The sequence below is a fragment of the Rhyacophila brunnea genome, unplaced genomic scaffold (genome assembly GCF_057557595.1).
Source record: "Rhyacophila brunnea isolate RB1 unplaced genomic scaffold, BYU_Rbru_1.0 scaffold_11, whole genome shotgun sequence".
Taxonomy (NCBI): Eukaryota; Metazoa; Arthropoda; class Insecta; order Trichoptera; family Rhyacophilidae; genus Rhyacophila; species Rhyacophila brunnea.
In genome coordinates, this window is record NW_028232763.1 from 13,881,817 (window position 1) to 13,897,681 (window position 15,865).

Consider the following 15,865-nt stretch of genomic DNA (forward strand, 5'->3'; position numbering starts at 1 on the left):
CTCGCCTCATGTGCCTGACAGCCATAAATGAAAACTTCCGAGACCAGCTGGCTAGTATTGCATGACACAACCTCGCACATCTATCTAGCGACAGTCGCGCGTAGCCTTCGAAACGTATTCGTAGGTGTTTCTTTGTGATTTCGACCCTCCGACTCGGTGCCCGAGAAGGATGCAACAGCCAGATGTTTTTTTCAGAAGAAACAGTTGCATTCGATCAATCTGCGAAGCTCCATTTGGCAACGCGTGTTATGTTGTTTCGTTAAATAACGATGACGTCACATTGACGTATTTGACGCGTTTTTAGGCGAGCCGAGTTCCGATGTACGAGCCGACTTAAGTGTACATCTGATTTATATATCCCTGATAATACAAATATCAAAAAATAACAATTAGTATTGTCATTGTAGCCCATTTTATTGACAAGAATGTATAATATTTCAATTCATTGTCTCTCTTTATTAAATATATTAATTACTTATAAATAATTTACGTGTATTTTAAAAGGCTTTAATTTTATATGATGTGTGAAATTTATACTCGAATGTTACCATCATTATGTTCCTTTAAGTAGAAAAAATATATTTACCACTTACGATTAAAAATGTGCAGGCAGTATTGTCTGTTGGCTTTTTAAGTATTTATTTGCAGTTATCTGTGTCTATAGAGAATTTTATAAATATTATAAAATAATGATATGATAAAAAATATTTAAATGGAAATAAATTACACTTTGAAACAAAATAATTTTCTTTATTTGAACATCTTAATTGGTATGTGATTGGTGAGTATAATGACAATTTATATGTCGCAAGACCAAAGATGTTCAATCTAGTTCGAGATGGAGTCTTCTGTGCTTTACAAAAATGCCAAAGCAAGTTCCAGTGCCACACTAGTATTATATGCAAAAAACATAAAAAAAGGCCTAGAACAAGGGCTCACAACCTTATTTTTATCAGGAGAAAATTTACAGTTAAAAATGGAATAACGGGCACATTTTTTTTTCAATAAAACTTACATAACCTAGAGAATATTACATAATATATAAATTTAATAGAATCTTCGGAAGAGACAGTTGCTGCTGTGGTTGAACGAGTAAGCAAACTTTCAAAGGAAACGTTGGATCTTATGAAGCTGCGTAGGAGTTCGAAAAGCGAGCAACAAGTTGCAAATGATCTCGAGTACTCCACGCTGTGCAAAACTCTACGTAAAAACGTACGAGAAGATCTTCGTAAGTTCAATATGAACCTTGTAGAATCAATTGTTGCGTCAGGAAGGAGCTTACATAAGAACAAGCAGCATCTGTCAATAGGGAGACGGCAGATCACGACACTAAAAGCGCAAGATGGAAGTATCGTGCGTAACTGGGATCATCTACTGGACACTGTTGTAGAGTTTTACAGCGCTCTATACAAAGATGACACTGACATCAATTCAGATCTTCCGGTGAACGGAGAATATGGAGATCCTCTTCCCGAGGTTACTACCACAAAGGTGGAATATGCTATAATGAGCATGAAGAGTAGGAAAGCCCCGGGAGAAGATGGGCTGACTATCGATGTTCTCAAACTGGCCGGGAGGACGGTGAGCGAAGTGCTCGCACGTCTGTTCACGTCTTGTCTGCACGAAGAGAACATCCCAGAGTCATGGAAAAATGCCTCCATTATTATTCTCCATAAGAAAGGAGACACTGAAGATCTGAAAAACTATCGACCTATTAGTCTACTGCCAATTCTGTATAAGGTTTTCACGAAAATACTCAAACCGTCTCGAAACAATTCTAGACGAGAACCAACCAAGAGAGCAAGCCGGATTCAGAAGAGGCTACAGTACTATGGATCATATACAGGTCGTCAGGGAAATCATAGAGCGCTACCAGGAATACAAACTGCCATTATATCTTGGTTTTATAGACTATGAAAAGGCGTTTGATTCCATCAAAAAATTCTCAATTATAGACGCCCTTAGCAACCAAGGAATTTCCAGACGCTACATTAATATATTGAACTAACCTAAACTATTCACCGCTACTCTTGAGGACTTATTTAGGAAACTTGATTGGGAGGAAAAAGGTGTTCCAATTAACGGAGAGCACCTCAGTCACCTGCGCTTTGCAGATGATATTGTTATACTCTCACAAGACCCGAAAGACCTCCAAGGTAGAATGCAAGAACTCGCGGATGTCAGTCAAACTGTCGGTCTAAAGATAAATGTCTCAAAGACAAAAGTGATGAGGAACTGTTTTTCGGACCCTGCGATTATCTGTATTTCTGGCACCCAACTCGAGCAAGTCAGCAGCTACATCTATCTCGGACAGCAGGTGTCCATAGACGGAAGCATGCACGATGAAATTGCTCGAAGAACAAAGCTGGGATGGAGTGCTTTCGGATGTCTGAATAGTATCTTCAAGAGTGACCTACCATTATGTCTTAAGCGTAGGGTGTTCAACCAATGTGTGCTACCCGTGCTCACGTATGGCTGCGAGACGTGGACCCTCAACACGAGAGAGGTCCAAAAGTTAACAGTCACACAGCGAGGCATGGAGAGGTGCATGTTGGGCATCACGCGAAAGGACCATAAGAGAAACGAATGGGTTAGATAGCAGACAAGAGTACGCGATGTAATAGACGTTGCCAAACAGCTGAAATGGAGATGGGCGGGGCACATTGCTCGCCGAAAGGACGGCCGCTGGACAAATGCCGTCATCCAATGGTACCCAAGGGGTACGAAACGGCCACAGGGTCGCCCTAAAAGCTGCTGGATTGACGAACTGGTAAAGTTCGGCGGAAATACGTGGCAGCGAACGACACAGGACCGAGAGAGTTGGAGAAAGCTTGGGGAGGCCTTCATCCAGCAGTGGATTGACCCCGGCTGATGATGATGATGATATAAATTTAATAACTAAATATTAGTTATATTTTTTAACACAATCACTGCTGACTTGTTAATTAATATTTAATTACCACAAATATCGTGTTAATTATATCTAATGGCCAACTAATGCAAACGTGCCAGTCGCGGTGTCAGCACTAAATGAGTTAACAATGTCTAGTTATAGTAAAAAACGTTTTAAATATTATTTAAAAATATTAGATAATATAATGAAGCAGATAATTAAAAATGTGTAATTTTTAATAATAAAAAAATGTAAGACTGCCATATTATGAAAAAATATGTAGGTAACAAGAATAAATTACCATTTATGTAATTAGTGGGATCTTTGGCATTGGATTTCTTCGATCAATTTTTCATAGTTTCATGTATCCGGATTTTCCTATTTTTCGGCTTAAACATCAGCTTATAATGTTGTGCGTCCCAGGTTCGAATCCTAGGTCTGGAAAATATATAAGTATATTGTTTTTCAATTTGTGTATGTAGTCAAGAGTATGGACCTGGTATCTTGAGCAAGTGGTTAATATCCATTTCTCGTAAGAACAAAAATCTATTAATACAAACCTCCACTATGGAAGCCCATATTATGATCCTATTAGAATCGGACATCGTCAAAAGAAAGAAGAAACTGTCATTTTGTTATGATGAAAATATTGATTCGCATAAATAAGTTGTATCAAAGTATGATTTCATTTTATATGTTCCACTTTTTAGAGAGGGTTAGTTTTACGATCCACCAGGTTGCTTGTTCAACCTTATTATATTGACGATAAATTTAATATGTATAACCAATACAAACATTCAATTACAATTATTACGATTTAAAATATTAACGATTGGTATATTTTTTAAGGTGCCATGATTCGCTATCGAATCATGGCACTTTACGAAGGCTCAGAGCAACCGTATACCAGTGGCGAAGGGTGGAGGTAGGCTGTTAAGATCCGCCATAAACAGTGCACATTAAACTTTTTCAGACATACATATTTGTTTCCATTGAAATAAGACTACAATTTACAGATAGTGTTGGTTAGTTTTTAAAATTCAATTAAACCATTAGAAACCAAGCCATAATAGATAATAGTCAAAAAATACATGTCTATTTCTAAAATATCTAAAAGTATGCAATTAAATCATACATAACTTTGAATATTTTGTAAATAGAATAATTTTTTTTATTTTATTATAGTTTGGTTTAGCCAGGGCTTAATGAATTAAAAAAATTAACCAACAATATGTGTAATATGTATATTTAATCCAACGAAAACGAATAACTATGAATGAAAAAGTGTGCACAATTTTGTCGTATTGTCCAAATTAGACCAAATCTATTTTGTTTTCGTTTAGGCATGGTTTAATTGATTTTTAAAAACTCACTAACACCATCTGTAAATTGTATTCTTAGTTCAATAAAAACAAATACATATGACTAAAAAAGTTTAGTGTGCACTATTTATAGCGAATCTTAACAGCCTACCTCCACCCTTCGCCACTGCCGTATACTGAGTTTCGAAAACAGATGTTTGCGACGGATACTGGATGTGCGGTGGTATGACTTTAGGAGATTAGAGAACACACCAAGCAGCCTCTCATCACGCTGCGAGTGAAGAGGCAACGTTAGACCTGGCTCGGCCACGTGCTGCGGATGACAGAAGAGAATTTCAACCTGGCTTGCCTGTTCTTCAAGCCAACCGGATTTCTGCGTCTATATATATATAATACTATCTATAGAGTGTATACGGCGGAACTACGGGATGCTGGTTTGACATGGAACGATGCAAGAAGACTGGCGAGCGACACGGATTCTTGGAGGCGCCTCGTGGTGTCCATATGCTCCTACTAAGGGGCGGTTTGGCCAAAGACAAAGATATTTTTTAAATTCATAAAATGTAGAAATGAGTCCGCAGGCACAGGGTTGGGAATCCCTGGCTAGGGGCTCCTTTTTGCCTCATATTATATAATAATATATATGTTTAGGTTTCTTTTTAGAAGGTTTTTTTTAACAACCTATTTTAAAAAAAATCAAGTTTTAAAACATTGAATTAAGTAGGTACCTACTAAATAGAAAAATATGTACAACATATTATTAAAGTATAACAAAAATTGGTTTAATTCTTAACCGTCAATAAATGAAATTCTTTTTGACTTGGTAGGTACTTATTATTTTGCATTTTATAAATTTTGTTTTTGGGTTTGATGCACAAAATAGTAATTTCAATAAAAATATTATGTTGACTGCAAGGTATATATGACAAGGTAGACAACAGTCATGCGTCATGGTCACTTAAATGAGAATATAAGACGTCTTCACTTCAATTTACATTTCATAACTCATTCTGATTGATTAAGTCATTAAATTTGAGTCAGAAGAACAAAATCTCTCCTCACACTTCACGTAACAAGTCACTTCCCCATCTGTGGACATAAATTAGAACAATGTGAAAAAATTTCTCCTCAGCCTTTACCTTATAAGTCACTTTATCATTCAGTCAGATCATGATGAATGGTAGTTGAATGGGTTTATGGCTGTTAAGCCACGAATCAGTTGTGACACATTTGATTATAAGGTAATGAATGACTGACCACTATGTATGTATGGCGCTACTAGTGTCACAATGTGTGATTTGGCTGAATGTTGCGAGCATTTTAGGTATGAATTCCAAAGCGTCTTGTAGCGCATGGTACTTTTCACACAATACAATGTTTTTTTATAATATTTAAGTAATGAAATGAGAAGTTTCAAAATCAATCAACAGCAAAATGTTAAAACTATCTTTTACAATAATTTATCTATCTATCATCATCATCAGGGGCGCGACAACCCTGTGTGGGTCCTGGCCTCCTCCAACAGCTCCCTCCACCTGTCCCTATCCAGTGTGGCCGCTTTCCAATTTGGTACCCCCAGAATACAGCAGTCACTGGCAGCTCCATCTAACCAGCGAATCCTTGGCCTCCCTCTTCTTCTACGTCCTATTGGATTGCTGGACATCACTCTCTTTGCCGGTTCATTGTCATTCATACATTTGCCTCGTTTATTTGTAAACCCATTCTTTTGGCAGAGGCTTCTAGTGCTGTGAATGCCTTTTTCAGCACCAATTCTGATATGGCAATGATGTCGATATCATCGGCATACGCCAGCAGCTGCACAGGCTTAGTAAATATCGTGCCGCTGCCACGGGCATCGATCTTTGCATCCCGTATCACCTTTTCTAGCGCAATATTGAAAAGAAGGCATGCCAGAGCGTCACCTTGCCTTAGCCTTAGGCCATTCAGTGATACAAATGGCTCGGATATTTCCGCTTGAAGCTTTACCCGGCATTGTACTGGTGTCATTGTCATCTCTACAAGTTTAATTATTTTCGTCGGAATTTCAAATTCTCGCATTGCTTCGTATAACCGGTATCGATTAATGCTATCTTAAGCTGCCTTAAAATCGATTGACAGGTGATACGTATTAATATTGAATTCAGTGGTCTTTTCTAGAATCTGCCTTAGAGTGAATATTTGAGTACCTAACACATGATCTCCCTCGTCGAAAGCCTCCTTGGTAGTGCCCGAGTATTCCTTCTATAATGGGTTCCAGCCGCTGGAATATCAGAATCGACAATAGTTTATATGCAGAGTTAAGGAGTGTCACTCCTCCGTAGTTACTATATTCTAGTTGGTCTCCTTTCTTGTGCAGGGGACAAATCAGCCCATCCTTCCACTCCTCTGGCATCTTTTCTGAAGTCCATACTTGGCGGATTAGGCTATGTACATGTTTGAGCAGGCTTTCTCCCCCACATTTTATTAATTCACTCTGTAGGTTATCTATTCCAGGCGATTTGTTTGTTTTTAACCTTAAAATGGCACCTTTTACCTCATTTAATGTCGGTGGTTCTTCGTTATCATCCATGCCACTTTGTACTGATTCCTGGTCATTAGTATTAATGTAAGTGTTGCCGGCATCATTATGGGGGGTATTTAAATGTTGATCAAAGAAACCCATCCACCGGGCAAGAATACGGTGCTTTTCTGTGAGTATCATGCCATTGTCATCATTGCACAATGTGATACGAGGCTTAAAACCCTTCCTAACATTATTTATCTTTCTATAGAACAGCCGACTTTCTTGGGCTTTATAGTGTTCTTGGAGTAAAATCATTTCCTTTTTTAAATAATCACGTTTCTTTCTCTTGTGTAGTTTCTTTTCGTCACGCCGGCGCTTTTTATACTCATCGTCTGATGCCCGTGTTTTCTTCTGTAGCATCATTAAGTAAGCCTCATTCTTTCTCATAGTGACTTCGCGGCAATCTTCGTCAAACCATTCTGATCGTTCACCTGTTTTTCGGCGTCCTAAGGTATCATTAGCTGAGGATACTATGGCAGTCTTGCACTCTTCCCAGTGTTGATTCACCTCTTCATGGTCTCCAACCTCAATAATGTCACTCAGGTGAGTGTTCAAGTTCTCCTGGTACCGAGCTTGTTCCTGCGGAATCTTCAGTTTCTCTGTGTCAAAGGGTTTTGCTCTTGCTCCCATTTCTTTTTTGGTGTTTGAGATCTTCGCTCTAACTTTTCCACACACTAGGAAATGGTCTGAGTCTACATTAGCTCCTCTGTATGTCCGGACGCTCATTAGATCCGATCTGTGCATGTTGTCTATCAAAATATGGTCTATTTGGTTTATTGTGCACCCATCCGGGGATTTCCAAGTTCCCTTATATATATCTTTACGGGGAAACATTGTGCTACCAATAACCATATTTAGTGACGCTGCACAGTTAATTAGTCGGGTACCATTGTCATTACTTTCATTGTGAAAACTATGTTTTCCGACAATGGCAGTGTAGATCTCTTCCAGTCCTATTTTGGCATTTAGATCACCGAGTATTATTTTCACATCGTGATTTGGGCAACTGTTGTACGTGCTTTCTAATGCATCGTAGAAGTCCTCTTTTTCCTCATCCGACTTATCCTCTGTAGGGGGGCATGTACACTTATAAATGAGTAATTGAAGAAACTTCCTTTAATTCGCAGTCGCATGATCCTTGGGTTAACTGGTTCGAACCCAATAATTAAATGTTTCACTCGTTTGCTTACGATGAATCCAGTCCCAAAGTGATGTTTACTATCATGGCAGCTGTAGAGTATAGTGCAGTCTCGTTTCTCCATCACTCCTTGACCTATCCATCGCATCTCCTGTAGGACCGTAATATCACATTGGTATTTTATGAGTTGTTCTGTAAGGAGTTTAAGTGCTCCTGGTCGATAGAGTGATAATGTATACATGTTCCAAATCGTATTTCGTTTGCCAAAGCGTTTGCCAGGTTGTTTGAGTTTAGTGTCCGGTTTCCGAGGCTGTTGTTGTGGTTTCGTAACAATGTGTTTTTTACGGGATGAGATTGTTAGCCCCAAGCCCAACCCCCTTTTCGGAGGGCCATTTCTTCCTTCTCCGTTAGCCCTGACTACACCTTCCACCAGGGTTCACTACCTGATCTTAGGTGTAGTTGCTCAGGTTTCCAGGGTTCACCACGTGAAGGTAGAGATAGGAATTGAGTAGGAGAGGCTATGCGACACTATCAGGATACAGTGTCGTGCTGTACGCATGCACTACCCCGTTAGACCCCATCTATAGAAATGAGTTATTAAAAATATGTTTTCGATAGGTAGGCACCGACAAATTTAAATTTAAATAAGACATAATAATATGTTATAAGATATATTTCTTTTCCTCTATTTCGCCACGTATGAACCCAATATTGTCAATATTTTGAAAAATAAGCAAATTTAATATTGGAAAGGCGTTATCCATCCTTTGGTGACATCACGACTGCAATGTGGTCCATAACTTAGTTTTCGAAACGTTTACCTTTTCTGTTAAATATCGCAATTTAGTTATTTGATAAAGAATGTACCTATTTATGTTTCAAAATTTTTTTTAGGTTTCAGAGTAATATACCCAATAGTCACCGATTAATGTGATCAAACGAAAGTCACAATAAAAGTCAATTTTCGCGGGAGTCTTCAGACAAGGAACAGAAAGAAAAAAGATTATAGTGTTGCCAGCAATGAAAAATATATACCCAAATCGAAACAAGAACGCTACTCGAACACGGATTGACTCACTCAAGATAATGCATACAAAACTGTTGGAATTAAATTGCAATTTCATCGGTTCAGCTTCATAGTTTTGAGTAATTATTATGAACCTGCAAAAATGTGCTAACGCTACAAAACTTGTGAAATACAGGTAGAGTAACACAAGAAAAATGAGTTATTAGTTCACATTGTGGCCGCATGCGCGATGGCTCGGTGGGCGGTTAAGTACAAGTTGTTTGACGCCTATGTTTACACAGCCCGCTTTGCAGCGTTCGGTCGTGTGATGTGACGAGTGTTGCACTTTCGGTACTGCGAATTGTTTGACAGATGTCATGTCTTGATATCGCCGATTTGTGAATCGTATCATGTGAGGAATTAATGCAAATGTTCATCATATTGTGCGTAAACGATAAGTGTAAAATGTGATAAGAATGAAAATAGTGACATCTTTCAGAAATTATGTTTTTTAATTGATTATGTTCAAAATGGTGGTAAAAAGTGTTTTTATAAGGCAAGGGATGAGTGAAAAGGAAAGATAACGTAAATCGGAGGATGTTATCATACAGAAATTGGCAGCAATTACGATTTCATCCGTTTTAACATAGTTTAATTGTTGTGCTTTCAGCCTGAATATGGTTGAAAACGGGGTAGAATGCGGGGGGAGCGAAAGTCCAGGAGGCTCCGTGGTCCACTCGGGTTTACTGGAAACCCTGGTGAGAGGGACGTGGTACAGGGTTCATTGTTCTCTCGAAGACGACTACCTGAGCGTGTGCCTCGACGACAGTTATGATGCATCCACCACCCTCAACGGTACTCTTAATAACAATGTGGAAACGCCGAATGGTGATTTCACAGAAGTACCAGATTCTGTAGCTAACCAGAAGAGACTAGTGCAGGTGGTTAAATCAGACAATAATGGCTTAGGTATTTCTATTAAAGGTGGTGTCGAAAACAACATGCCCATCTTGATATCCAAGATATTCAAGGGTATGGCTGCAGACTTGACTGAACAGTTGTATGTCGGTGATGCTATACTTTCAGTCAACGGCGAGGACTTGAAGGATGCAACACACGAGGAGGCAGTGAAGGCTCTTAAGAGAGCTGGAAAAGTTGTCCAACTTGAAGGTAAATATTAAAAAACATGACTACCTACCTATATTGTTTTCAAAACAAACCTATTATTATATTAAGTATTATCAAACTGGCAAAGACTAAATTATGTTAGACCTCATCTTCTGTTTGTATTAATTTTGTTTACGTTGATATTTACAAAAGTTCAGCTTGGGTAAAAACCTATATTATTATCTTCAAGAGAATTAGCTTAGGTATAATCAGCCCCGTCCCAAGGGATCAAGCAACCCCTTACTAATAATCTTTACAGCAAGATACCAAAACATTAAAAAGAAGTCATTTAAAAAAATTCATCTTGAGTTACTTATTTCGACAATCTTGTATTATTTTGTTTAAGTATCTGCTGGACTACGTTATAAGTCAAACATAACTCTTTTTGTCTTTTTTTTTTTAATGTATCTAATAAAAAATATCATATATTTCTCTCTAGGTATAATTAGAACTTTTTAGTAATTAATTACAAACGTTAGATTCAGTTACAGAGCTAGATTATGGGAATGTACGAAAATGGTGATATCACATCGGGAAAAGCTCGTCAAATTTGTAATTAACATTGCCTTGAGATATTAATTTGTAATTAAAAGCAGTTTTGATATTTTGAATTTGTCAATGTTTCTTAGTGTTTATTCATCACTATCAATTAAGTAGTTACACATGTATAATCCACATGGCTTCTTCCAACCCTCTTCTTCAATTAGTTCAATTAATAATGTTTGGTTAAATTAACTTCCCATGTCAATGATGGGATTAAAATATTTATAGGAATGTGAAGAATCTTTATGAACTGGAGATTTTACATACATTTTACATACTATTATTATCCATGACCATACATCACAAATTAGGTACCTACCTATTGCATTGCCAGGTACCTATTCACATTACATATTACTATTGGAAATGCCACACTGTCTAGTTAATAGTCCGATGCTTTCACCCAGTGACGTCCCGTGGGGGTAGGCAGATTGAGCGTTGCTTGGGGGCGGCAGTTACTCGAAGGGCGGCAAATCGAGGAGAATCATTTGGAATATATAGAAATAGCTACCTAAACTTAGTAATAACGAAAACACCTTTCCATTAAAAAAAACAACTCACTGGTTTTGTCGGGTTCGCGATTACTTCCGTTGCCCTTCGACGTCCATGGTGACTAGAAACGACACGTGCAGATTTGCGAATATTTACATTCTGATATTTTGTTAGTAATGGATCCATACAACACATTTCTTAGAATGTTAGATATTGGACTCATGAAAGGATGATAAAAATACTGTATTAAAAATGGGGCGGCATTTTGACGCTGCCTAGGGGCGGCATTTTATCTAGGGACGTCACTGCTTTCACCCAAATAGTACCGTACATATACCAATTAGAATTATAGGTAAATAAATAAGTAGTAAGTAGGTTATTAATTGTATTGGAGAAATCCACCAAATATTCCCACTTACCTAAAATAGATATAGGTACCACATATACATAATATCTACGCAATGGTTTAGTAAAGATTTTTTAATTTAGGTTGTTGAATTCCTGTAAATTGTGGTAAAGTGTATGCTTCGCCTGGTAATGACATCAAAATTATGTCTTAGTATAGCTAACTAAGTACTTAAGTAGTTACGTTTTCAGGAAGTGGAACCGACACCAGAACTGGGGTCCCGATTTTTGAGTAGATAGGAATTAAAACACTTCTGAGTTCTAATAACACTGCTTATTACCATTACACTAAGTATCTACTGCCGAATGGCTTCATAACAACTAAACAATTTTACCATTTTAAAATGAATTAACCTTAACCCTACATTGGGTAATTAGGAGTTAAAAGGCTTATATGTCTGCAAATACCCACCGGGGAACACAACATAAAGGAAGTGGCTTGTCTTCTGGGTGTGGCTGTAAGAAGTTACAATTATTGAATGTGGAGAAATATAGGATAAACTTAAACACTTGTTAGAGATTTTTTTCAATATTTGCGTCGGTAACATACTTAATAATTGAGGAGCAAACATTCAAAACGTGATTTGTCACACAGATGTTGAGCTGAGATAATCAAGAAAAACATATTGTACTCAAAATGGTTTTTTTTATTATAAAACTGTTTAAGGAAAGAATTTTAAACCTGGTATTTTGTATAATCCAAAATTCGCGGAAGTGGTTCATTTTTTGATTTGAAATTTGGACAAAACACGATTTGCATGAAACTTGTGGACAAAACACTATTTGAATGAAAATCAAGGCATTATATTTTTTTATAGGATAAAAGGTTCTTTGAACACTGATTCTGGTTTCCTTTCATAGATTTAAATATGGACTATCAGAATTGACAATAAACGGCATTTTTCAAAATGTGTGACAAATCACTTTTTGAATGTTTGCTCCTCAATTATTATGTATGCATTTAAGTTTGTTCCATAGGTGACCGAAACACACATTCAGTATCGATAGTATTTAATGACGTTTTATGACCTAACCGCAATTGAGCGTAGTTATGCACAAATCAGCCAAGCTGCTGTCATACAAAAATCTCATATAAATGCGTTTTAAAGATTTTGCAAATCGCATAATATGGCATTTTCGATTTGTATAAAGCAACCAAGCTGCTGTCATACAAAAATGTCATATAAATGCGTTCTAAAAATATGCCATATTCGTTCTGCAAAAAGCAGCCAAATGATAATATTATGTACTTACCTAATTTTTAAAATCGTGACTGTAAGGTGTGTTTTTCTACATTCAATTAATAAACATTATTTTCTCAATTACATTAAATGTTTTTCATGTGATATGTTATAATATAATATAAATAATAATATAATATAAATAACATTGTCATATGATATAATATACAGATTTTTCATATAAAAAATAGTGCCAGGCAGCTAAATATTGATGTATAATTTACAAGTTTTTCGAATTATTTTCAGAATTTTGCAATTCCCATAATAATTTAGTAACTTAGAAGGCTGTTTTTAAAGAAAATAATCAAAAATAAAGACTTTTCTTACAAAAATAAGAGATGGCTGCATTCTGCAGAATGAACATTCTAAAAAAATCGTTTTACACAAAACACCCTGGACTGCTAAAACACCAAAATTTCATAGATTATATGCTTTTATCTCTTCAAAAGTTAAACAAAATCATATATATATATAATATCTATCATTCAAAAAGTATAAACAGTATACAGAGGCTTTGCTGATTTAAAAAAACACAATTCACATAAAAGTGCTTCAATCTCCGTTTGAAGTTTGTGTGGCTCGGCTGCTTTGTGCATAACTAAGTACGCTCAATTAAGTCATAAACCAAAAATGCATTCAAAGTCTTTGTCTATGGTGACTGGATTTCGCATTTCTATTTCGTCAATCTTAGATACTAATTAGTATTATTTTTGGAAAACAGTATTTTAAACTATAGAAAATTATCAATTTCCCATTTTGACATAAATGTGAGTTAGTTATAATTATAGTTAGCATAATTATTGCCATTCGATACTTACTACGTGTTCACCACTGACAGAGTAATTTTGTATTAACCCGGAACATCTTGACTGGGATATGGTCATAAATCAAAATCGGGTGTAAAGCTGCAACTGTCTTCCATCCGAACAATCGCGGATAGGCAGGGACAGTGACGTCAAGCGGCTAGCCAAAACGAATAAAAAGCAGCTCCTACACCTGTGCCGATGCGACATTTTGGTATTATACCATCGTAATTTCTTCCTTGCGACACTAGGTTTTTTTTTCAATCTAAAATGTCACATTTGCGATGTAAATATTCATGACATATTCGACGTGTTGCACGAGACGAGACGAGTTTACATGTGCGACAGGATTAGGTATACTTAATATGTTACAAGGTACCTACTAAGTATTCATAGATAACAATGACAATTTTCTTCATCGTGAAAAATTCTCTATCATGTTGCAGAAGGTAGTAGAAAACCTGTCTTATGTTTTTTTATTATCAGCGGTATTGTATGTGTTGACACGACTTTGCTATCGCGAACTCATTTCAAAGTTGATGTCTAGCCGCTTTAAAAATATCAACCCCGTTGCGTGCCGTCGCTTGCCTTTCCAATAAAACCACCCGCCACAACCAGAACGGCCTAACTCCGCACGAAACCCTTTGATATTTTTAGACTATCGATGTAACTTTTCATTAATTAAGTATTCGGACTGACCGAATGGAATCCTTTTAACAATCGAACAGACTTGCTTTACGGACAATGGATGCTCTATATTAGTTTCGGGCTCTAGCTATTGGTATACATACACGAAAGGGTTTGAAACCAGGGTACTTATTTGATAGTATGATAACCAGGGTTAAATTTAAATATGTCAGTACAGATTGTAACCCTGGACAGAATTTTCAGTCGGAATTAGAATACACCTTGTATTTATTGGATTTAGTATGAAATTCAATATAAATATTATTGTCAAGTGGGTTCCATTTGCGAATTTGCTTGTACATAATATGGGTTAATTGTATTATTTATAATTTTAACGTCTTAGGACATAACCGGTATGAAAATAAATTCGTTGTTTTAAATGAATATGGTTTACAAGTAAGTAGGTACCCTTCCGCCACTTCGCCGCTGGCAGTAAGCTTTGGTGATAATTTTTCAGGAATGGTCGTGTATTGTATACTAACTATAATACACCCGTTTTGCTAAAACTTAAACAGGGCTTTTTATTTATCTCAGTGCAGCTCTTTCAAATACGTGACTTGCAATTAATTAAGTGATTAATTATTTTTACCGTTTCTTCTAAATTCTTGGTGGAATGAATAAAAATATAAATATTAGAAATGTAATAACAAAATAACTGAAAAATAATATTTAGCTACTTAGTAATTTATTCGTACTTTTGTAAAACGATTTGGATTCTACATAGGGGTTTTAACAAAACAAAACGGCGGCTCGTGTTCTGGTTTGAAGTCTGTTAATTTGCTTACATAACCTTCGTATGCATTTCTTTACATGATTTGTTTTACATGATTATTCATATTAAAATGTACCTACTTGTCAAAGTTGAATTTAATAATAAAATATCCACGAATTTAAGAATTCGTTGCTTCATTTTGGACGAATGCGAAATTATAGTGGAATGACATAGAAGTGTGAAGCTCTCTTCAAATGAATCTTCACTGCTAAGTCATTTAATAAGTAGAACAGAGGCTCTTTGTTAGATGACATACAAATACATATAGGTGCAATTAACAATTATATCAGTACAAGCCAATTTCTACTAACCAATCGATTAAAAGAACCCATCTAACTAACCCCAAAGTACCATTATATTGGGGTACTTAGATTTTTTATTTATTTTTCAACATTTTGGATGATTCGCGTAAAGAATTAGTGTATTACTTACTGTCATGTCCCAAATTTTGTTTAAATAGGTATAAGAATAGAGGCACCTATATGTATACATTATTATAGCCTTTTGACTTTCTACCAAAGGACCTTTAGCGTACCTACTTGAAATCAAGCGATGCCTAGGCGCTAGGACCTGGTGCATTTGATTTAGCCCTATTAAAATATGGACAGAGTTATTAGGTTATAAAACTACCCACCTTATTCCCGTTTCAGTTCACAAATCTGAACGCAGTTTTCCGGGGTGATAAATTATCGCGTCAGTCCCTCACATTTCACGGAAATTTATATAGAGTTTCATTACTGCCGTCTTAGGACTATTTATGGGGTCGAATTACACGGGTCCTTCTCCTAACCGTCCCCCGTTGAACAGATAGGGGCTCCAATCAGGGCTGCCCT

The 15,865-nt window shown here is 36.6% G+C and overlaps 2 protein-coding genes across 2 annotated transcripts in view; both read left to right on the forward strand.

Moving 5' to 3' along the window:
* Positions 1-1,125: 1,125 nt before the first annotated feature.
* On the forward strand, positions 1,126-3,613 carry LOC147078394 (uncharacterized). The gene is made up of 2 exons (XM_085960464.1): positions 1,126-1,640; positions 3,604-3,613. The coding sequence occupies exons 1-2, from the start codon at positions 1,126-1,128 to the stop codon at positions 3,611-3,613; spliced, it is 525 nt and encodes a 174-aa protein (XP_085816590.1).
* Positions 3,614-9,214: 5,601 nt separating this feature from the next.
* Positions 9,215-15,865, forward strand: part of Syn1 (Syntrophin-like 1) — a 266,471-nt gene continuing 259,820 nt past the window's right edge. The window contains exon 1 of the mRNA XM_085959140.1: positions 9,215-10,092. Within this exon, the coding sequence (XP_085815266.1) occupies positions 9,600-10,092 (493 nt within the window). The 5' untranslated portion in view covers positions 9,215-9,599. The remainder of the gene's footprint in view (positions 10,093-15,865) is intronic.